Raw genomic sequence first — 25,022 nt, forward strand, 5'->3', positions numbered from 1 at the left:
TTTAGTTATCAATGTGAATATGTAATAACCAATGCAATAAATCTACTGACTAAGCATATAAGATATACAATTACTGTTAAAATATATTTTTTATTTTTATTTTGTAAAGTAAAAAATAATAACCAAACTAATAATTTTTTAAAAATTTTCACTTAGCTTGTAGCCTTGTACTATTTTCATTATCTCCTTAGCAAATTTTAAAACACAGAAAATATTAAAAATTAAAATACAAATTAAAGAGGCTGTTTCTTAGTACTTTATTATTCAATGCAACCAAGTCTACCCTAAACTTCCAGGCTGGTTGGGTTTTAATTAAGGTAAACATTTCTTAAGGTTTAGATCTTAAGCCACCTTTTAGGGTGAAAGAGGACACCATATATTATTCTAATATTTTTTCAACTTCTAATATATTACATGTATTGCACATATATATTGTGTATTTTAAATTCCAACGTATACTTTTGTACGATAGATACTATTATAAAGATTTTATAATTATCTTTAAGATATATCTTTTTTACTATTAGATAATAAATTGAAGAGTTTGATTTAATATAATATTAAAATATTATTTTCTTTTAAAGTGTGGTTAAACAAATAAAATATATATATTTTTAATACAAGATTTTTTATAAAAAAAATTTTTAACATCTTCATTTAAATAGGTATTTTTTTGTATTGGGACATAACTGGTTAATAGCGAGCAATTTGGATTGGTGGGTATTAAAACTTATATTCTTGCATGCATGTCTGATTAAATCTGGCAAAGAAAGTAAATCTATGCGTGCACTTAGCTTATTTGTTCTTCTGCCTAGCTATCTTAATTTTGTTTCAATTGTCTATGTTGTATATATATACTTGGCATTTTCCCCACCAGAGTTTGAAGTAGAAAAGTGTGCGAGGACTCTCCAAATTTGTCCAAGTCACGTGCATGTTTCATGGCAAATTTTGAAACACGAGTAAATTACCAATTTTGCTACTCTATTTTTTTTGACAAAAATATCATTTAAATATTAATAAATATTACAAAAATATCTAACTATAAAAAAAAGTAAGTGTCTAATATTTTAAAATTGACTCAATGTTGTTCTATTGTTAGAGATTTGTTAATAAAATTGACTGCGGAACAAAATTGAGACGCTTTTAAAACATTATAAACTTAAATAGAATGAATACGTTGGGGACAAAAATGATACATAGAAATAAATTTTAATTTAATTGAATAATTATGTACCATAAAAAATTGATATTATTGAAGGATAAAATTAAAATTTATTAATTTTATGTATCGTTTTTGTTCCCAACATTTTCGTCATATTTAAGTCCCTAACATTTTAAAATCGTCTCAATTTTGTCTCGCCGTCAATTCTGTTAACAGATTCCTAACGGCAGGACAACATTGAGTCAATTTTGAAACGTTATGAACTTAAATAGGACGATTTAAACATTAGAGACAACTTTAAAACTTAACCCAAATGTTGAAGACAAAACGATACTTTACTCTAAAAAAATTATTCTATTAACAAAATTAGCAATTTTCTTGATGAATTGATGATTAATCTTAACACTTTTTTTTTTTCATCTAAGATAGAAAATTTTATTGAAATGAAAAGATTAGATCCAAATATGAGCCTCATACATCATCAGTATCTATGGGATACCCACCAAACTTCTCATGTGTTAACATAACCTCAAATGCACATACAACTAAGACAAAAAACAGAAACAACTTTTCTCTTACCTTTTTCTTACCTTTTCCTTCTTCAAAGATCTTCTTTTAGCTTCCATGCTTCTTTAACGATCTGCACAGGGATCTCCACCTTACCTTAAAAAATGTGAACATTTTTATTTTTCTATATATGCCATAAAAGGTAGGCTGCTTGCAAAAACTTCTTTTTTTTCCATATCTCTAAAGTCTGAAATTTTTAATTAGGGCCAACCATCATTTTCATGGGTCATTGTCTTGGTTCAAGTTGGGAATTGTGAGTCCAGAGTGCTATCAAATCACTGAGGACTGAGGATAATTGATTAAACAGTGTAAAGTATTTTCGTCATTTTAAGAGTATCGACTGCATATGGGTGAGATCGAAGAGATTTTTTGGTTCAATCTCTGTCTAACTGAAATTCATTCATGCATTATTTTTCATAGAAAATTGTTTACTTTAGCTTGTGATAGAGTGATAGATGCTCTAAACAAAAAATAGGAAAATGGTATGTATATTGAATAGAGTAATTACGCCAGAAGTACAAGTTTAGAGTTCAAAAATAACTAAGAACAATCAGAAAGAAATCAAGCTCATCAGTGATTGAGCTCTAATAACAGAAACAAGATAGAGTTCTTCAGTGTAACAGTAACTATGTCAAAATTGAAGAAAATAGAAAAATCAGAATTCGCCGAATCAGATTGCAGCAGTAAGGAGAATCCATAACCTGAGATATGGAAGTGGGAATCAGCACAGGGAAGGGAAGATAACAGAATAGGAAAATAGAAGGGAAAATTCTATGTAGCAGCTGAATGAGAGTGACCAAAGAAAGAGGGTTGAGAGAGAAGAAAGAGGAAAATACCACAATACGCCTAGTGCCTGAAATCCTTCAACAGCCTGCTATTTGACCTCTTTCTCACGCTTCTTCTGAGGCCTTGAATTTGAGGATCTGCTGCCATCTGTCCCGAGTTAGTTGCAACCTCTTTTGCTGACGTTGCAAGCCTCTCACTTCCTTCCTTGCATTTAGCTATACTCGTATCATTACTCTCCCCATCAAGACCAACCTTGTCCTCAAGGTTGAATTCTGGAAATAACTTGATGAATTGGGCAGTATCCTCCCAAGAGTTATCTGTCAAACCATCCTGACCCCATTGTAACAAGATTTGAGACACAACTTGATCACCCCTTTTAATTGAACGAGTCTGCAGTATTTTGCAAGGTTCTAAAATCGGCCCTACATCTGTAGTAGTTAACGGTAGAGGAAAATATGGTGAGGTTCCTTCACCCCGAAATGTTTTTAAGGCAGAGATATGAAACACATTATGAATACGTGCTTCCGGTGGCAACTCCAAACGGTATGCCACATCACTCAACTTCCTTGCTATAGGGAATGGGCCAAAATATCTTAATCCAATCTTCTGATGCTTTCTCAAAGCCACTGACTGCTGACGATAGGGCTGCAGCTTAACCAGCACTAAATCTCCTTCACTAAATTCATAATGTCTTCTACTCTTGTCAACAACCTGCTTCATATACTGCTGTGATCTTTCCAAATTAAACTTTAATGTGTCCAGCAGTTGATCACGGTCCTCCAACAGCTCTTGTAGGGAGGAATCATCTTGAGCTGAAAACTCATAGCGAGCTAACGTAGGAGGTCCCCGGCCATACAAAGCCTTAAATGGAGTCATTTTGATGCTGCTGTGCCAAGAAGTATTATACCAATATTCTGCCCATGGAAGAAGAGTAACCCAACGCTTTGGATTATCAGAACAAAAGCAACGTAGATACATCTCCAATGTCCTATTATATACCTCACTCTGCCCATCCATTTGTGGATGATAAGCAGAACTCATTGCTAATGTGGTTCCTTGACTTCGAAATAGGTGCTGCCAGAATTTGCTAATGAAAACCCGGTCTCGATCAGAAACAATAGAACTTGGAAAACCATGAAGCTTAACCACATTGTTGATGAATATATCTGCCACTGATTTGCTATTGAAATCATGTTTTAAAGGAAGAAAATAAGCGTATTTGGTTAGTCTATCAACAACCACCATAATTACTGAATTCCCTGCTGCCAGTGGTAATGCAGTGATAAAATCCATTGCAATATCCTCCCAAACCTGTGAGGGAACTGGTAATGGTTTGAGTAACCCCGCCGGGGCCTTGGTGTCCACCTTAGCTTGCTGACAAACACGACAGTTTAGAACATAACGCCTAATGTCTCGCTGCATGTTGGGCCAATAGTAGATTGCACAAATTCGCTCCACGGTCTTTGCTATGCCAGCATGACCTCCAATAACACTATCATGGTACTCATGCAAAATTTTAGGTATCAAAGAGCTAGTTGTAGGTATCACCAATCTGTTCCTCCACAAAAGAAGGTCATTATGGACGGAATAATTTAAATCCCCCAAAGTGTGATTACTACACTTTTCTATCAGTACTTGAAGATCAGGATTTTGAGCTAAATCCTCTTTCAACTGCCTCAGCCAATCAGCTCGTGGTGCAAACCAAGCCCCAAGGAAACTCCTCGAAAGGGCATCTGCAGCCACATTTTCAGCACCAGATTTGTAGTGAATCTCGAAGTCATATCCCAATAGCTTGTGCATCCATTTGTGTTGTTCTGGAGTGTGTAGGTCCTGCTCAAGCAGCGCCTTAAGGCTTTGATGATCTGTACGCAATACAAATTTCTTTCCTAGTAAATAATGTCGAAATTTTGCCAACGCTTCAGTGATGGCATAAAATTCCCGAACATAAGCTGATTGTTTCTGCAGAGTTGGGGGAAGCTTCTTGGAAAAGAATGCTATTGGATGCGTTTGTTGCAATAGAACTGCACCTATTCCCAAACCCGAAGCATCAGTTTCAACCTCAAATGGTAAATCAAAATTGGGCAATTGCAACACCGGTTTTGAGCATATAGCCTTTTTAAGTTGAGTGAAAGCCTTAGAAGCTTCTGTACTCCATACAAAAGCATCCTTTTTTAGCAGATCTGTTAAAGGAGAAGCCAAGGAAGCGTAGCCTTTAATGAATCTTCTGTAGTATCCAGTAAGGCCAAGGAACCCTCTAAGCTGTTTAACATTGGTGGGCTGTGGCCAATCCATAATAGCCTGCACTTTAGCCATTTCCATATGTACTCCACCTCCCCTTATCGTATGTCCCAAGTAATTCACTTCGGATGAACCAAAAGTACACTTGGATAGTTTGGCAAAGAGAGACTCCTGTTGCAACAGCTTTAAGACCACTTCCAAGTGCTCAAGATGCTTAGTAAATCCATCACTATAGATTAGTATATCATCAAAGAAGACAAGCACAAATTTTCGAAGGTAAGGCTTAAACACCTCGTTCATTAAGCTCTGAAATGTAGCAGGAGCATTGGTGAGGCCGAATGGCATAACCAACCATTCATATAATCCTTGATGAGTTCGAAAAGCAGTCTTAAATCTGTCATCAGGGTTGACTAGTATTTGGTGATAGCCAGAACGCAAATCCAATTTGGAAAAGATATTAGCCCCAAATAATTCATCTAAGAGTTCATCGACAGTAGGAATTGGAAATCCATCCTTTACAGTGATGGCATTTAAAGCTCTATAGTCTGTGCAAAATCTCCACGTGCCATCCTTTTTCTTAACCAAGAGAATTGGTGAATAGAACGGACTCTTACTAGGCTGTATTATACCCTCCTGTAGCATCTCATTCACCATTGATTCTATCTGAGACTTCAAATGATAAGGGTAACGGTAAGGGCGAGCCTTCACTGGTTCAGCACCCTTAATTAAAGGAATTGCATGATCTTGTGACCTCTGAGGGGGTAAACCCGAAGGCACATTGAATACACCCGCATATTGCTGAAGCAATTTGCCCAAAGCTGGGTTAAGTGAATCGGGTAATTGCAATAGTGGAGTTGCAGGCACCGTCGAATGTTGGACCTCCAAGGTAAACATCTCAGCTAGTGCATTAGTAGAGAGCATTCGTCTAATATGATGGAACTGAGCCTGTGACGAAGGAGCTGTTTTGTACCCTTGAATTGTGATAAATTTTCCATCATGCATAAACCTCAAAAAGGAAAAATCATAGTCAGCAATGTGAGCTTTAAGAGATTCTAACCAATTGGATCCAATGACCAACTCACCCCCTGCAACATGAAGAACAAAGACCTCAGGGATGCTGATAGTATTGCCCGATATAGTGATGTCCAAACTGGGAATCACGCCTTCCACTGGCAGAATTTGAAAATTACCAACCATGACCTTAATACCAGGAGCAGGTTCAATTGGTAAGTTCAGAAACTTGGCAATACGGGGTTGGATAAAGCAATCCGAGCTCCCCCAATCCAATAACGTGTGCACCTCATGTCCATTAATAACAGCAGTGAATCTGATCATAGCAGGTCCTCTAGTGCCATGCATGGCATTGTAAGAGAGATGATGGGCAGCAACCTCCTGTTCTAGAGCCTCCAAAGTAAGATCAACATTAGTGTCATCTGTATTTTCACGGTCAGCATCAATAGAATCATCCAATTCAAGGTGAAGTTGCAGGTATTGTTTATTGGCGCAGCGATGAGTAGCTGAAAATTTCTCATCACACCAATAACACAAACCCTTATCCCTCTTGTTCTGTATCTCAGCAAGGGAAAGCCTCCGAACCGAGTTCTTCGATGGAGGTAAAGATGAGCAAGGCGCAGAGTAGGAAGAAGAGGTGGAAGAGGACTCTTCGGTAGACTGCGATTCTGCTGGGAACCCGAGTAAGAAGGATTCACCGAGCGAGGTTGGGACGTAGTATAGGTGGTTCTTGGAATCGAAGCAAACTTCTCCTCCTGCATTCTAGCCAAAGTCAAGGCACGCATCAACGAAGGAGGGCACTGAGCCTTCACCTCTCTGCGAATATCAGCGCGTAACCCACCAATAAAACAATCCTTCAAAGCCTCAGGAGGTTCAATATGAGATCGATTAGCCAAGGTAACAAAAGCAGCGTAATATTCACCTACAGTACCTTACTGCTGTAATTTAAAAAGGAGTTCTCTAGGCGATTCGAAAAGAGAAGGGCCAAACTCCAATTCGATTGCTCTCTTCAACTGTGTCCAAGAACGAAACTGGGCCGATCGTTGAGACATTTGAAACCACGGAATCGTAGGCCCGACCATGTGGATTGCAGCGATCCCAATTTGTTCATCGTCTGGCACTTTGAAAAACTCAAAGTATTGATCCATGGAGAATATCCACCCCAGAGCATCTGAGCCATCAAACTTGGGCAAATCAAACTTCACTCGGCTATGCTCAGCCAATCGATTCCCATTATCCACCCCCTAACTAGAGTTCGAACCATGGGAGAAACCCCTCGATGGAGAGCGAGATCGAGATTGTTCCTGCATGATTTGCGTCAACGAGGATTGAATGGCGTCAAACTTCAAGCTCGTAGCCTCTGTGGCTTTCGCGCGTTCAGCACGAGTCTCATCTGAAACCTCCTCGATGCGCTGACCCAAGCGTTTCAACTCCGCCTCCAAAGTTTTGAGCCTCGTGTTTTCTGCCATGGCACGATGAAAGCACCAAATGATAGAGTGATAGATGCTCTAAACAAAAAATAGGAAAATGGTATGTATATTGAATAGAGTAATTACGCCAGAAGTACAAGTTTAGAGTTCAAAAATAACTAAGAACAATCAGAAAGAAATCAAGCTCATCAGTGATTGAGCTCTAATAACAGAAACAAGATAGAGTTTTTCAGTGTAACAGTAACTATGTCAAAATTGAAGAAAATAGAAAAATCAGAATTTGCCGAATCAGATTGCAGCAGTAGGGAGAATCCATAACCTGAGATATGGAAGTGGGAATCAGCACAGGGAAGGGAAGATAACAGAATAGGAAAATAGAAGGGAAAATTCTATGTAGCAGCTGAATGAGAGTGACCAAAGAAAGAGGGTTGAGAGAGAAGAAAGAGGAAAATACCACAATACGCCTAGTGCCTGAAATCCCTCAACAGCCTGCTATTTGACCTCTTTCTCACGCTTCTTCTTAGGCCTTGAATTTGAGGATCTGCTGCCATCTGTCCTGAGTTAGTTGCAACCTCTTTTGCTGACGTTGCAAGTCTCTCACTTCCTTCCTTGCATTTAGCTATACTCGTATCAGCTTGGCACTTCAATTTCCAAATGAAAGACCATAATTTCTTTTGGTGACATTATTCCGGGAGTAGTTTTATTGGGGAGTGCAGAAAATGGAAAGCTAGAGCATATTCGGAAGAGACTAAGTACTAACTGTGTTTCTCCTTTCTCCAAATAGGTATATCTTCATCTCCATCTATCTGTGTCTGCATGATTATTTGATATTGTTATATGCTGAAATTATCTGAAAGTAGTTATTGATTCCACTGTCCATTAGCTATAAATAATTGAGAGACCTAAATTAATTTCGAGTTAGGATTGGGGTTGCTAAAAGTGATTGGTGGGTAGTAATCTTTAATCCAATGATCTTCTGTGATTCTAATTCGGTGTCCTCTGCCAATCTTTCAAAAAATCCTTTTTTCCAGTATCTTTTTCCCTTCCAACAAACTTCTCCAATCTTAGGAGAGGTTTCTGTCTGTCTCTGCATTTAAGAAACTTGAGTGCCTGAAGTATTTGGTCTTGTAAACTTTGAACATCAGAGGATTAGGTTTAGTTAGCAGTCGTCATCCTTGTTTTCTCAACATAGTTAAATTAAAAACTTTCAAGTCTTTGAAGTTTAGGCCTTTTTGATTTTTCGGTCTGCAAATAATGCTCCAATTCACCTAATGCATCCTTCTCTTCGCATCCTTTTGTCCCCACCAAAATTGCATAATCATTCTCTGGATTTCTTTCATAAGGGTCTCTGGTAGCTTGAAATTAAACAACTTAGAGTGTAGATAAAAACTTCCATAGCTACAGCCTTAATAAGTACTTCTCTTTCACTAGCTGAAAAGTAGAGATATTTTCTAATGTTGTAACTTCTTTACCACCTTGTCTTTGATGAAATTAAAAATTGACTTTTTTAATTTATGAATAACTGCTGAAAGATCCAGATACTTGTCTTGGTTCCTAATATGAGGAATCTACAAAATGCCAAATAGATATTCTCTAGTAACCATTGGAGTGTTATGGCTAAAGAAAACTCAAGATTTATCCAAATTCACCACTTGTGCACTTAGTTGACTACATTAAGTAGATTAACATAGTCCTTCTACGAAGTCTTGCTAAATAAAATAGAATCATCAGGAAAAAATAAATGACCAATAGTAAGACACTTGCGATTGAGTCTCAAATCCACAATTTTGTGTCTCTGTTCTCCTCTAGCAGATAGGAGAGTTTTTATACGCAAAGCAAAAATAGATAAGGGAAGAGAAGATAATCTTGACGAAGCCCTTTACATGGTTTGAAAAAATTATGTGCCTTTAGTGGGCCTAGTATTTCCGGCACTTGCAAAATCAAAATGATTCAAAACAATGAGTAAGAAAAATCCAACAATTTACAAATCAAATACTCGAATAAACTCTATTAATTGGACAAATTCTTCACTGACCTTTCATATTAATAAAATATGAGACTATTGTCACACATTCCTTCATTCAGTCTATTTATTTTTTATTAAATCTTATTTTTTTCATTATAATCCACACAAAATTTCATTTCACTTTATCATATGCTTTACTTATATTCAATTTTAACATTAAGTCTTGATCACCATAATGTTTATTCTTAATCTTTAACACTTGGTGATTTGGGAATCTAAGAAAAAATAAAATTTTTAAAGTTAAGAATGAAATAAAAACTAAATAGAATTACATATAATGAATACCACGTTGGCAAATTTATTTGCCATCTCAGTCAATTTAATTAAGAGAATAGACTTTTTTTTTTGACAGTTGAGTATTTTTATAAGGTTTATCAATATTTAAGTAATATTTTATTGTTAACAAAAGTGAATATCATTTTTGTTAGCATTTTGATCATTCATAAGTAAAATTGATAATTTACTCTTTGAAAAACTATATAAGAATTAATGAATTATGCTTCCCGATTAATTTATGCTATAGCTAACCTGAAGCATGTGTGAGAAAATTTTGTTCTAATTAAAGGGGTTGAGTTAAATTTTGGAATTCCACATAAATTCATTTCTAAAATGTTAAAACAGCAATTCATATGAAAAATGACAATTATAACTATAACTATAAAATATAAGTTATACAAGTAACAAGTTTTAATAGAAATCAATAACCTAATATTAATATTACAAGGTATTGATATGTTTAAAAGTATCATTAATATAAAAAAATTGGATTAATCTCTGCATACAAGTATTTTACGCTTACAAGCTTTACAAGTTTGAAAATAACAAAATTCCTAATAAACGCGCTGCTTATGTTAGGTGCCTCTTTAACAGACTTTTAAATCAATCCAAATCAATTAACGCAAATATATAACTTCCATTTTTCAAAAGATTTCGTTTCTTTTTTCGAGTTTCTTGCCAAATTTGTTCGATCTCCTTCGTGCGTTCTCTCTTTGCCTTTTCATTCGTTGTTTTACTTGCGTTTATCACTAGTTGCATCTTCGTCATTTACGTGCGATTCTCTCTCTATATTCTTGCTTCGTTTTTTTTATTTTCATGGTTTATGAAATTAAGCTTTGAAATCTTTTTGAAGATAATAGAACTTCAGAAATACACCCAAACGATTACAGAAATACACCCAAACGATTCTAGAAATACACCCAAACGATTACAAAAATACACCAAAAGATTACAGAAATACATCCAAAGGATTTAAGAAATACACCTAAAATTCGTTGAAGTACACCTTATCACAATATCAGGGAGAGACAGTATATTTCTTCTTGAAATCTTTTAATGTTTTGCTGGTTAAGGATGAGGCACATGGCAGAGACAATCTAGAAAAAAAAACCTTGAAGGACAGTAAAACAGTACCTTGAATAATGTTTCTTCGTTTTTTTTAGTGATTTTTTATGGAGATTTATATCTTTTCTTCTTGATTTCTTCTACTCTTCGCGAAGAGTTGGAACGTTTCTTCAGAATCGTAGTTTGTTTCGAATGTCGCTTGAATCTTGACGGTTTGCATTGAGGAAGAAGAGAAAGAGTGCGACATAATGAACGTGTTATGGAAAAACGCAACAGGTGATTAAGAGGCGTGCGTTGGACGCTCGATTCTAAAGGAGTAGTGCGCGTATTTTTTTTCTTGGACTTGGACCAACTTGTATAACTTGTAAGCCAAAAAGGCTTGTATGTGTAGCAGGCCCCAAAAAAATTACCTAGCTAGAAGTAATTATTCACATCAATATAATAATTAATCATTAATGTGATATATATTGTCAAAAAATTGAGTGTCAAATCTCAAATTATGTATATAAAAAATAGTATAAAAAATTACTTATTATTTTATTCATAAATATTTAAAATGGATAAATTGATGAAAAATAAAATTAACGTTATACTCGTTAAAAATAGGTTCTGATTCATAGAATCTATAGTTCTTGTTTTTTTTAAAAAAAACTTTTATTCATAAAACGCGATACAATACTTATAAATTGTGATAAAAGCTACATCTAAAGTAGAAGATAAATATCCTATATGTTTGATGAAAGCAGAAACCTGAGAATGGTAAATTGATTTTTAGATTAGTATCGCAGGAGGCAGCAACATAGCTAAGAAAAAGGAATTGATAGTGAATCTTACTTGACAGAACTGAAAAGTTAGAAACAAATTGATATTCGAGTAGTGAAAAAAGACTCCATAAATGTGCTTTAAAGAAGCTCAAAGGACATTAAGTGAGAGACTAAGAAGTAACAAATCCCTAAATTTGTGTAACGTGTATTAGATAGAATAGGTTTTCTATCTTTTGGTGGAACTTTTTTTTCTTTTGTGTGTAGTTCAATTGGATATTTTTTATTATTAATGAAAATTTAACTACTTTTGAAAAAAGAATCCTATACGTTGAGCTATAAATTGAGAGGAGGGACAACATTCGATTACAAAGAGTCTTAATAAGTAAAAATAGAGCTAAAATTGAATTTCTTTTCTTTTCAAATTCACACAAATGTGTTGTAATACAATAAGAAAATTTTACCTCGACTCCAAATACATCTTATCCCTTTTTAAATTTGCAAAGAGTTTCATAGTTAATTTACAAGTAAATGGTCAAATTGATCACTGAAAAATCACGCGATCTCTAATTTGGTCATCGAAAAAATTTTTAATCAAATCTATCCCCAAAAGATTTCAGTTTAGTTACGTTAGTCTTTCCGTTACTTTCTACATTGATAGCGTTAATAGAAACTGACGTGTCACATTAAGAATTAAAACGACATCGTTTTTAAAGGTGAAGGGCAATGATTGAAACTACGTCGTTTTGATCTCTCTCACTTAAATTCATTTATAGTCACACACAAGACCCTGTTTCTCTTACAAGAGTCTCCCTTTCACTCCCTTTTTCACGTCGCTGAGAATATGAAGAAGTCTTCATCCTTGTCGTCAATTGAAGCATTCGGCGCAGCATCCCTGTTTCTCTCACAAGACTCTCCCTCTCACTTTATTTTCGATATTGCTGAGGAGAAACGAAGAAGTCTTCATCATCATCGCCAATTGAAGCATCCAGTGCGACGTCTCTGTTTCACTTCATTTTCGACGTCGTTGAGGAGAAGACAAACAAACCTTCATCATCGTCACCGATTGAAGTATCCGACACAATATGTTTGCGAGTTTGTTATTGAGGAATGGCTTCAGCGCAGTGATTGAAGACATGACCGACGGAGACGACCATTTTTGTCGTTGTTTAAGGTTTTATTTTGCTTTAGTTACTAACCTTGTTAGAATTATGCCATTGATAAAATTTGCTTCTTGTTAGTATTTTTTGTTGGAATTGAAACTGATTATGGGGTTGGGATTTCGCTCTTTGTTAATTCATGAAAGTTGATTAAGGTTTTGTTTTTTTGAATATTAAAGGAGTATTGGTTACCAATTTCTCTTATCATTGTTTATGTTTAGTGTTTATTTTGTTGTTTGGTTTTGGGATTCGCATTTTCTTTATGAAATTCGATTTTGTGGAAATGAAATTTTTTAATTAATTTTTTTTTGTTATTAAACTTCTTTTTAGGATTGTGTCATTGTTAAATTCTATTTTTTGTTGGTGTTTTTTGGCTGAAATTGAAAATTATTTTTAGAATTAGAGATTTGTTCTAGTTGATTAAATATTTTCAATAGCTCAAAGTTGATTAGTTCCACCACCGCGACCTCCATCTTCACCAACTATCGTGCCGATATCAAATATTGTCGTGAACCACTGCCACTACACTCCATAGGAAGGGGGTATATAAGCAATATTTTAGGATTAGGGTTTGTTATTTAGGGACTAATTTGACCAAATTTCATAAAGATATTATGCTGGCTGCCAATGAGGATGTAGAGGGGTGTGCCGACATGTAACTTAACCTGCCACGTCAGTTTTCTTTAACGTCGTCAATGTAGAAAGTGACGGAAAAGACTTACAGGACTAAGCTGAAATCTTTTAACGATGAATTTGATTAAAAAAATTTTTTAGAAATTAAATTAAAGATTGCGTGATTTTTGAAGGACTAATTTGACCATTTACTCGTTAATTTATCTATTTTATACCTTTTTAAATGGAATTACGAAACGACGTCGTTGGTGTTGTGTCCACAGTCCACCTAGCTTCAAAGTTGGAAGATGAGATTGACGATGGAGAAAGCAAGGGTTTGGATTCGCAGAAGAGAATAATAATAATAATTGATGATCAGAAACAGGTTGATAATGAAAGCATTAGCATCATTATCATCATCAACACTCTCACTACGTTGCTGTTCTCCTTTTCAGTTCAAGATCGGGCTGTGCCAGCTGTCTGTAACCGCCGACAAGGAGAAGAACATCGCCCACGCCCGCCAAGCCATTCAAGACGCCGCCTCTAAGGGTGCTCAGCTTGTTCTCCTCCCAGTCAGTTCCTCCTTCCCGGATACGGATTATCTTGTTTGAATTGAACTCTAAATAATTAACTTATCGCATTTTTTTCTACTCTTATAGAACTACAAAAGTTCGAGAAATACTTGTATAATCTTACTATCTTAGTTATATTTAAGGTGAATTTCGAAAACTTATTTTTATCTAAAATTTAATGTATTGATTGTTAGGCCTATCACCCGATAATGCATGACAGAGGTAGTTTACCCTCCAGTTTTTGAGTAATTGCCTTTCGAATTTTATTTTCTTCCTTCAATTTTGCTCAATCATTTTGTGTGTTTGCTGTGGTGTTGTCTCAGGAAATTTGGAACAGTCCTTATTCCAATGACAGTTTCCCTGTGTATGCTGAGGATATTGACGCCGGTGGCGATGCCTCTCCTTCTACTGCCATGCTCTCTGATCTCGCCCGTCTCCTCAAGATCACCATTATTGGTGGTTCTATACCTGAACGTTCCGGGGGAAACTTGTATAATACATGTTGCGTATTCGGCACTGATGGAAAGCTTAAAGCCAAGCACCGCAAGGTTGGGTCATCTACAATGTTGGGATGTGCATAGGGATCTTGTTCTTAATGCTTGGTTCACATGAATTTGTGCTTTGGATGTTTGATGTTCTTGTGCCTCCCAAAATAATTCAATCCTTTTTTCTTTTGGATATTTGACTTTCATAATTGATCTTGATGGTGGTGGTACTTGAACTATTTTCTTGCATTTGCTTTGTTGTGCAAATTTTGACATGCTGGCATATTGTAGATACACCTTTTCGACATGGACATTCCCGGGAAGATTACCTTTATGGAGTCAAAAACTCTTACTGCTGGGGAGACTCCAACAATTGTAGACACAGGTCTAATATATCCTCTGGTTACATATCTAAGCACATTTTCTCTGGTTCTACCTCCATCATAACGTCGCAGTCTTTATTGCTATTTTGTTTGTCATTATGTAGATAAGAAATTCATGTTCAGAGCCTGAATCTTATAATAATATTGACTATGGTGGAGAAGTATAGTTGTTAACTCGTTATCTTGGTTCTGTTCAATTAACCTCTAGGATGTTTGCTTGCAATGAAATTTGTCCACAAAGCTGTAACAAAGTTACTTGATTCGTGCAGAGGTTGGGCGCATTGGCATAGGCATCTGTTATGATATACGTTTTCCTGAACTAGCAATGACATATGCAGCAAGAGGTCTGTCATTTCCATTATTTTGCTTGATACCAATTATTTCTTCTTGACTTGCAATTGGTTGTCAATGATTTGACTTCTCCAAGAGTTTTTTTTTTCAATGCTTTCTAAGGCTTTTTAGCATATCGAATTGTCAATTTTGTTTGCTTGGGGAAGAGAGCGAGTGGAAATTTCTCCTCTTGTTCCTAAGTTTGCGGATATTTTTACAGTATCAACTTTTGATTTTAGGAGCTCACTTGCTATGCTATCCTGGGGCATTTAATATGACAACTGGGCCGTTGCATTGGGAGCTATTGCAAAGGGCAAGGTAGGTGGCTCTTTTATTTAACTTTTACTTTATAGTTGCTGTAACTATCTAGCATGTTATTCATTAGTGAAAAATGTGTAATCCAGTTACTGTCTTGAAGCAACTTCCTCAATAAACATGACTGTTCAATGCTATTTTTAACCCTGGCTAATTTTATTAGATTGAACTAATATTTTAATGAACCATATATATCATTTGTAATTGAAATCATAGACAAACATCACCTTTGACCCCGGTAATAACTAGAAAATACTTAATAGTTAGAACTTTTATGCAAGAGGCATGCCTCTCACATTATTTTTTGTCTTCAAACTCTTCCTTGTCTGTGGCACTGCAAACATTCTTAACTCATTTATTAATTAAGTAGCGTCTTATTTTTATTCTGTTAATCTATGATTTTTTTTTTTCCTCAGGGCTACAGATAATCAGGTAATGACCCCTCATTTGAAACTTCGGCAGAGTTTTACTTCAAGTATATTTTAAGTTAAAGTATGTTAAATATGAAAATCATCAATTGTTTTGATAGCTGCACCAAAGAAGGATCTTAGTAGCTTTAAGTTGGGAGAAATTCACACTATGAGTAAGTAATCAGTCAAATTCTTCTAATAAGAAAAACTGCAAGATCCTTAACCTCTATACGAGGATGAATGTGTGATGAGTTTTAGAAAGCTGATGCTGCTTTACATTGCTAATCCGATATTGCTACCTAGATTGATTGTCTAGAGATGAGCAATGTGTCGGGGAAACTTCAACATCCTTTTGCATCCCAAAAGGAAGTAACAGAATAATATAGGATTTGAGTGAAATGATTTGTCTCACCTTTTCAATTTTGTTTTTGTGTGTGTGTGTGTGTAGATTGGTGTTACTATTTTATTGTTGCATTTGGTGGATTGATGCCTGTTGATTGTACTCTTAAACCAGGTTACAGGTTTTTTTTTGTATTTATGCCTATCACATTTTGAATGAACCCCTCCTCCTCTTTTCCCTCTTCTTCCTTCTTCTTCTTCTCCTCCTCCTCCTCCAAAGATCAAGTTCCTTATATCCATTCCTTTGGACTTTAAGACTTATAGACCTATTTATTTATGAGTATTTTGGAAGGAGACTAGTGAATCCTTAACTTCAAATTCGTTACATACAGTTATATGTGGCAACCTGTTCACCTGCTCGGGATACTGGATCTGGTTATGTAGCTTGGGGCCACTCCACTCTTGTTGGACCAGTAAGTGGATCTTTTATGTTAAGCTTTCTTTGGATAGAGCCAAAAAACATGTTCTGATTTGGAAGCTGGTATTAGCATATTTTAAGAGAAAAACTACATTTTTGTCCCTGAAACATGGAAGGTGTAATAAATTCTTCCCTAAATTAGAAAATCAATACAATTTACAGCTTCATTGATCAAAGAACCTATAGTTCTGATGTATATCTAGCTTTATTTGATCTTTGAGTTTCAAATACCAGCGGAAATATCTTTCCTTAAAAATTATCAACAAAGATTCTAAACCATATTTGAGTGTATATTATTATTGTACTTACATGGAACATGTAAATGTGACAGTGGGGGGAAGTTCTGGCTACTACAGAACATGAGGAAGCAATCATCATAGGAGAAATTGATTATTCAATATTAGAGCAGAGAAGGTTTTCTTTTCTTCACACTACACACGTGTCTTGCACAAGTTGCAGTCATAATCATGATTAATATGTCTGATGTTGTGATTTAATTATTCAGGACACATCTTCCTGTGACTAAGCAGCGACGAGGTGATCTATACCAATTGGTGGATTTTCAAAGGCTGAATAGCCATTAATGGCGCAGGACTTTGTATGATTGGGAGATATACATGTCTTATTTGAAGCTTTTGTGTAGCATCAACAACCATCTCTCTTGTTTTGGTTAATCATACCCTATTTATTGCTATGTGTGAATGCTCAAACCTTAAAGAAAAGGGATGAAATAAAGGAATGTAATAAACAACTGTGAGGCGTTGATAGAAACAAGAGAGTAAACTGCAGAAAAGGCACAAAGGATATATTATATATCACTAATGAAAATAAATCACCACGAGAATCCATCTCATAAAAAATTTTCAGGTTAATATATGATCTGATTTAAAACAGATATATGAAAGGAGAGAATCAAGCAAGTAATCAAAAGCTTGAGTTTTTATTTCCAAATATAATCCATACCGATTGATTACTGCACACTTTCTCTCACATTCTATTGTTATAGCAAAACAACCATAAACATTATTCTGTCACCATATCCGGCACACTTTTTGAGAATTCCTCACCCATTCCTTACAGAGTCTCCGTTGTTACCGTCGAATTCTGCCATTCTACCAGTTCCTTCAACTGGTCCTTCACTGTCTCCGGCAACAACACCTCCAGCGCTTTCTCCAACGCTTCATTCTCCAGCTCCTACTCCCAGCCATCAGAACCATACTTTAACACTAGCACCGGCTCCGGTGGCTCATTCTCCGTCTCTAAAGAGTTGTCGCGCCAGGTGCAGAATAGAATGTTCCAGCACCTGCACCAGTTGCAGCGCCACATGCAGAAGAGAGTACAGTTTCAGGATGTTTGGGTGCTTATTGTTGTGAAAGTTTGTGATTTGAAAAAGAAGCTATGGTGGTGGAGTTAAGGTTAAAGATATGGTAAAAATAATTTGTTGAGGTTAAAGATATGGTGAAAATAATTTGAAAATTTTATCAAAAGTCAACAAAAAAAATTAGAATTTAGGTATTTTTTTGCACATTAAACTTCTTTTTCATAAGTATAACATTAGTTTTCTTGTTTGATAAGTTTTTTTTGTCAGCATTTATAAAATTAGTAGATAGAAATAGTTGTTTTACCTTTATTATATTTTAGGAACAGGTTGTGTAGCCCCTGCCCATCTGCTTCTTGCCAAAGGCAATCTACAACTAGAACTCCAGAAGGGGGAGTTGTGGTTGGCGTATTGCTTCTTTTTTTAATGGTTATTTTTTTCACAGTGATTGTGCCCACTAGTTTTTGACAATGCTGAGAACATCACACGGGCCTACAGATAGGCCTAAAACAACCAAACACTATATTCAGAAAAAAATATGGGGACAATGTTTTTCCCAGACCGAAAAAAGAAAGAAAAGAGAATACAATTATGATTAATTTTAATAACTGATTTTGATGTGTAAATAATATTTTTTTAATAAAAATTTGAGAGGCTTATTTTTCTTTGAGCTGGAATTATAATTCCGATAGTTGTCTTATGTTGTTATTTCTTGCTTATCTTTTTTGTATTAAATAAGATCAATGTGAGTAAATGTAAGGTATCCGGTTTGAAAGTACAGTGTCTGCAAACTTGCTTGATCTATATGTACAAATTTTTATCTTATTATTATTATTATTATTTTCTTAATGTTCTTGTCATTTGTACTTTTTTATCTTTGATCAATGAATTCAGCTCTTTAGTCCGAAACAAGTCTTTTTCAAAGGAAAATATTAAATAAATAATTTTTATGAATTTTATTTTAATAAATAATATAAAGAAGTATTATATGTGCATTTAATTATATGAATGTAATTTTGGTACACTGTTAGTGTAAAATAATTTTACATATGCATCTAATTATATAACGTTACATCAGTAAAAATAATTATCTTTCACATTGACCGCGTAAATGGCTATTTAGAAAAACAAATATAATTGCACGACTGTATAAAATATTTTATACTGTCAGTGTATCAAAATTAAACTCTAATTATATACCGTTATATAAGCAAAAATAGTTATTTTTTTACCGTCAATATGTGAATAATCATCTAAAAATAAATATGAGTAAACAACTATATTACACGACTGTATAAAATGTTTTACACTGTCAGTATATCAAAATTAAACTCTAATTATATACCGTTATATAAGCAAAAATAGTCTTTTTTTACCGTCAATATGTGAATAGTCATCTAAAAATAGATATGATGATTAAACAACTATATAAAATAATTTAAAAAATGTTGTGTATAAAAATCACTCACCAAATTAGTTACCATGTTATTTTATCAATAAATCTCTCAAATCATAAATAAAATTAAGCATGTAAATAATATAATATAAATACAAGAGATAGAGTACAATAATAAATACTAGTATTTTATAGTTTATAAAAAAAAGTAAAAAAATATTACGGAATAGAAGAGTACGTGATAAAAAATAATAAAATTATCTTTTAACATATATGATTTTTTACAATAAATTAAATAAGTTATAAAATAAAAAATAAGTAAAATAAAAAAAGGAATGACATTGTGTTTTTTTTTTTTCAAAAAGTTAGAAAAATATCCACGACCATATGATAATGAACATATAACTATTAGATAATATATTCCAAGAAAATACTAATAGAAATATTTGATTTAATACTAAAATAAAAATATAAACCATGATAAAAACCTAAAATTTAAAATCAAGAGAAAAATATTTTGCAACTATTCAAATATTAACATGACAATAAGTCAAACCAAATAACATATATTATATAATAAATTAATTATAATTATTTGACTCAATAAAATATATTAGATACTTAAAAATATCTTATAAATATGTCATATAACAATCATAATATTTTAAAAAATCATTAATTAAAATACATAAGACCAAAAAATTAGTACAAATTAAAATAAAATTAATTTATTTATTGCAGTCAAATCAAATAATCAATATACTTGGTTAGATAGAGTTAATGTGATCAAATAAATTATTAATTAATTAACACATTTAAATAAAACCAAATAAAATAAATCAAAATATACTTTAAAAACATGTCATATCAACTTCACAAAAAGAAAGGGCTAATAAATAGTACTAACCAAAGAAATAATCATATTTATTACAACCATAAAAAAGGTAATTAAAACAAATTATACTAAGCTATATGGAGCACTTGAGAACATTAAAGGAGATATAAATATAATTAAAAAGAAACTATCTCATCATGAATGACTACTCCATCTAAAACTGTTATTTTCCATCTCAAAAGTTCAAAAAAGAGTTTGACATTTTGCATAGACCCAGAATCTCAGAGATTCTATTGACCGTACCATTCAAATTAACTTGAACAAAACCATTCAGAATCTTGTCTTTCTATTTATAGCTTACAATAACACATAACCGATAACGATAACTATTAACTAATAGTCTAAAACTCACAATCTAGTTGTAATTATTTTAATTATTTATTTTTCTTGGTGGATCTTGTTTCTTTGAATTCAAATAAAAAAACATGTCATAATAAGATAGAAGCCGGGCTTAGGTGACGGCAAGAATCACGATCCATCTCGAAATAAAGAATTTAAAGACTTTTATGGTTGTAACGTAGAAGGTTACGTGGATCCACGCATGCATTCATAGCCTTGAATTCTTGAATTGGATCCCACCGACCCAAGTATCCAACTCATGTATGCGTGGAATTGGACAACACACGTTACATAATTGATAATTGGTAAAAATGGTGGTCTTCTTGTAATTAAAACACACTGCCTCAGATTCAAGACTCATCCCCACGCGTCAACGTAGCACCTACCACTAATTCTTATCTAATCCCCCAAAATTTCTCATGTCTCAACACATTTTTTGCCTCCTTTTACCCATTCCCATTCCCATTCCCATTCCCATTCCTTAACACTTAACTACACGTTTTTACACCTCAATGCATACTCATTACTCAACATCACTCCCTTTTTCATACTTTACTTAATATGGTTATGACGGTTATGATGCAACAATTTAAGGTGTGTTTCCAAAATAATACTACATCCTTCATAACTTTAGTATAATTATTTAAGTAAGTCCCTAAAATACCATGAGTTTAATTTTAGGCCTAATTTAGTAAATTTTTTATTTTTTAAAAGTAGCGTGTAAATCCTAACTTTTAAAAAATAATTTTTTTTTAAATTATAATATGTATGTTTAATAAATTAAATTAAATTAAAAATAATTTTTAATAAGTACAATTAATAATAATTGTATTTAATTAATGACTTTTAACATTTTAAATTACTATAAAGTATAAAAATTAAATTTAAACATTAATTAATATATGAAGTTGTATTAAATTTTTTAATTTTGATAAGTACAAATTAATTTTAAAAAATTATCGTTTAAGTATTTTTAAAAATACTCTTAATTTTAAAAAACTGTAAGCACAATCATATAAATTTTTTATTTTATTAAACATAAAACAAAATACTTATACTTTTAAAAAGCACAAACATTTATTTAAAAAACTTCACTAAACTAAGTCTTATATATTAAAAATGTCTTATAAAACGTTCACTGTTTTTTATAGCTATTTTGTGGTTAATATAAAAAGTTATTATTTATACTAACGTAATATTATATAATTGAATATACGTAAAAAATTATTTTATATTGATAATATAATAAAATTAAATTAAAAAATAAACTGATTTATTATACACCAAACATGATTGGTTAAAAAAAATATTTGCAAAAAAGTAAGTTTTACATACACTATTGCGAAATTACACATACAGTTTTGAAATTAGAAAGCGACCCGTTTAAAAGTATAGAATTAGAAAAGAGTCCAATGAATAAAAGAAAAACTAAGAGAAAGGACTTAGCCAAAATTAAAAAAAGAGAATTAAAACAAATTGACCACTCTAATCTCTAATCTAATCTAATCTTATCCCACACCAGCATGCACAACACTTGCCCAATGTTGTGCTGTACTTTTCCTTCCTTGACCTAACAATTGGCGCCTATAAATCCCCCTCTTACTTCACTCACAAAAACATCACATTTACATTCACATAGAGAGAGAGAAAAAAAAAAAAAAAATACCAAGAACTCACACTGTCTGTCACATAGACGTGTTCAGTTCTTGGAAAAGAAACGAAGAAAGAAACAAAGAATTTATTTAACCGTTTGATGGCAACTAGGGTTATCCCATCAAGGATCCTAAGGAAAATCCGTTACAACAGAGCCACAACCACAACGGCCACAGCCACAAAACCGCTCGCCGCAACGCCAGTTTTCGAAGGGACCGAGCACAAGCCGCCGTCTTCAGCTGCCTCCGCAGCAACTATCGCGGCTCCCTCGTCGGTCGACACCGATTACATACCGAGGAGGACGTTGGATTTGGAGGACACAGAGAAGCTCTTCTCGTCGGTGTCTACATGGCGGCTGCTGCGTTCGTCGGCGGTTTTACACGCGACTGCGGTGGGGCCCATGGTTGACGTGGGAATGCGGGTGATGCGATCGAGGTTTGTTGAGAGGGAAGGGTTGGTTAAGGATGCGGTTATGGGAGCGGTTAGGGAGACGTTCTTTGAGCACTTCTGCGCCGGCGAAGATGCCGCCGAGGCTGGGAGGAAGATAAGGTCGCTGAATGAGGCGGGTTTAAGAGGGATGCTTGTTTATGGCGTTGAAGATGCGCACGATAACCATGGCTGTAACCGTAACCTTAACGGCTTCCTTCACACTGTTGATGTTAGCAGATCCCTTCCCATGTCTTCTGTAAGTTATTTTCTCTTTCTTTTAATTTTATTTTCTGGCTTTGAATTTTTGTCACGATTTTCTTTATCTTAAATAAATCATAATTAATTCGTTTTTGACGAGGAAACAAATAGTTTGATTTTGATACTTAACAGTTATTTGTTACTTTTTTATTTTATTCAAAATATTGTCTGGCTTTTATAATGGAGTCATGTCAATAGAGTTTTCTTAATTATTAGTGTTTCACAGGAATTTGTTAAAAATATAAAAATAAAATTATTTTTACAAAAAAAAAATTATATACTCAGTTTTCATTAATTTAAAAATAAATTAATTATTTTTTAGCTAATTTTAGTAGATATAAATAATATTTTTGAAATGCTAAATCATATTAATTTTAGCATTTAAAGCACTAACTTCACGCATGGAAATTTGCGTTTTTAATTACTAACTGGAAACTTTGAAATTTTAATTTTAATTTTAATTTGGATTTATAGATCTCTTTGAATTCATTTCGGTTTCATTTTGCATGTTAAGTTGTTAACTATCGTGTGACACTTAGCACTGTGGATCCCTCATCATGCGATGTGGATCCATGCAAATTTTCCAATAGGACATGTGGGGCACGGGTTTGGTATTCTGTATTCGGGTCGGGTTGGGAGTCCGGATTTCGGGCCCGGGTTGGGGGTAGTTACGGTGCAGCGTGCCTTGTTTGGTTGTGTGTCAGCAAATGAAATTGCAAGTGGGTGTGATTGTGACACCATGCAATGGTACACAACAATTTTGGAAAATGCCAGTTAAGGGTTAAGGTTAATGCTAGCTAGCTTCTTGTCTTGTTTCTTCATCCGTGAGTGGTACTGTCCTTTTGCTTGGTCCCACCCAACACAAGGACATTGAGCTCTGCCAATTTGGCACTATTCAAATTGGAATCTGTTCTAATTTGATTTGATTCTGTCATGTCACGTTGCTACAAATGTATATATTGCATTCTTAAAATTATTTCTTAATTGATCATTTTTTATTTTAATAGGTGAGTTTTGTGATTGTGAAAATCACTGCAATTTGTCCCATGAGCCTGCTAGAGAGAATCAGTGACCTTCTAAGATGGCAACAGAAAGATCCTTCATTCAATTTGCCATGGAAGCGAGATTCCTTGCCAATTTTCGCTGAATCAAGCCCTTTGTACCACACTCAGAAGAAACCAGAGCCACTTACCCTTGAAGAGGAGCGTGATCTTGAACTTGCAACCCAGAGACTTGTTGAACTCTGCCAGAAATGTGTCCAGGCCAATATTCCTCTCTTGGTTGATGCCGAACACACCACGGTTCAGCCGGCGATCGATTACTTCACGTATTCCTCTGCCATTGTTCATAACAAGGATGACAATCCCATCGTGTTCGGAACAATTCAGACTTACTTGAAAGACTCCAAGGAGAGGCTCTTGCTGGCATTGAAGGCAGCAGACAAAATGGGAGTCCCAATGGGGTTCAAATTGGTGAGGGGTGCTTACATGTCCATGGAGAGCAAGATAGCTGAATCTTTCGGCTTCAAATCGCCCATTCATGACACCATTGAGGACACACACAAGTGTTTCAATGATTGCTCCTCTTTTCTTCTGGAGAAGGTTGCCGATGGTCCTGGATCACTTGTTCTTGCAACACATAATGTTGAATCAGGTACTTCAATTGAATATTTTAACTTTTAAATAAGTCTTTACTTGTAAGAAAAGACACATGAATAGTTATATCTCTAACGCATTATTTGCAATGTTATTAGGCAAATTGGCTGCCGCGAAAGCGCACGAATTAGGGATGGGAAAAGTGCACCACAAGCTGGAATTTGCGCAGCTCTGTGGAATGTCGGAGTCGCTTTCATTTGGTTTGAGCAATGCAGGGTTTCAGGTTAGCAAGTACTTGCCATTCGGGCCGGTGGACAAGGTCATGCCTTACCTCTTGAGAAGGGCTGAAGAAAATAGAGGGCTCTTGGCTGCTTCAGGTTTTGATAGGCAACTCATGAGGTACATTGAAATTTTCAACCATAGATACTTATCATTCGAAAAGTTGTCTTCTGATAAACCCGATAGTTAAGAAACAGTTAGATGATATTATTTTTTTAAGTGACAATAATCATTGTTTTTTTGTGTAACAGAAAGGAGATTGGTAGGAGGCTAAAAGCTGCTGTTTTTTAGAGACGTTTAGTGTCATTCAATTCTGTGGGATGGGAACGGAATTCACTAAACATTGTACAAATTAGAGAGTTCTGTTTTTCTGAGAGAATTGTATTTACACATTCACTGCCTATGGTTTCGCTTCACAAGTTGAAATTTCAAATAATATCATCACTGTTTAATA

The 25,022-nt window shown here is 34.3% G+C and overlaps 2 protein-coding genes across 2 annotated transcripts; both read left to right on the plus strand.

Annotated features, from left to right (window-relative positions):
* The first annotated feature begins 13,486 nt into the window (after positions 1–13,486).
* LOC107471468 (omega-amidase, chloroplastic) lies at positions 13,487–17,157 on the plus strand. The gene is made up of 9 exons (XM_016090937.3): positions 13,487–13,666; positions 13,990–14,214; positions 14,443–14,536; positions 14,804–14,878; positions 15,104–15,182; positions 15,596–15,611; positions 16,321–16,401; positions 16,738–16,820; positions 16,912–17,157. Exons 1-9 carry the CDS (start codon positions 13,487–13,489, stop codon positions 16,988–16,990), a joined length of 912 nt encoding a protein of 303 aa, XP_015946423.2. The 3' UTR covers positions 16,991–17,157.
* A 4,813-nt stretch (positions 17,158–21,970) lies between these two features.
* On the plus strand, positions 21,971–25,022 carry LOC107471482 (proline dehydrogenase 2, mitochondrial). The gene is made up of 4 exons (XM_016090950.3): positions 21,971–22,692; positions 23,702–24,347; positions 24,448–24,688; positions 24,820–25,022. The coding sequence occupies exons 1-4, from the start codon at positions 22,108–22,110 to the stop codon at positions 24,857–24,859; spliced, it is 1,512 nt and encodes a 503-aa protein (XP_015946436.1). The 5' UTR covers positions 21,971–22,107; the 3' UTR covers positions 24,860–25,022.

The sequence above is a fragment of the Arachis duranensis genome, chromosome 10, assembly GCF_000817695.3.
Source record: "Arachis duranensis cultivar V14167 chromosome 10, aradu.V14167.gnm2.J7QH, whole genome shotgun sequence".
Taxonomy (NCBI): domain Eukaryota; kingdom Viridiplantae; phylum Streptophyta; class Magnoliopsida; order Fabales; family Fabaceae; genus Arachis; species Arachis duranensis.

Bases quoted from the DNA above. Each gene is read 5' to 3' on its own strand.
- LOC107471468 (XM_016090937.3), top strand. From the start codon at position 13,487: ATGAAAGCATTAGCATCATTATCATCATCAACACTCTCACTACGTTGC. The intron at 14,215-14,442 runs GTTGGGTCATCT...GGCATATTGTAG, and splicing joins TTAAAGCCAAGCACCGCAAG to ATACACCTTTTCGACATGGA. The intron at 14,879-15,103 runs GTCTGTCATTTC...TTTTGATTTTAG, and splicing joins AATGACATATGCAGCAAGAG to GAGCTCACTTGCTATGCTAT.
- LOC107471482 (XM_016090950.3), top strand. From the start codon at position 22,108: ATGGCAACTAGGGTTATCCCATCAAGGATCCTAAGGAAAATCCGTTAC. The intron at 22,693-23,701 runs GTAAGTTATTTT...TTATTTTAATAG, and splicing joins GATCCCTTCCCATGTCTTCT to GTGAGTTTTGTGATTGTGAA. The intron at 24,348-24,447 runs GTACTTCAATTG...CAATGTTATTAG, and splicing joins AACACATAATGTTGAATCAG to GCAAATTGGCTGCCGCGAAA.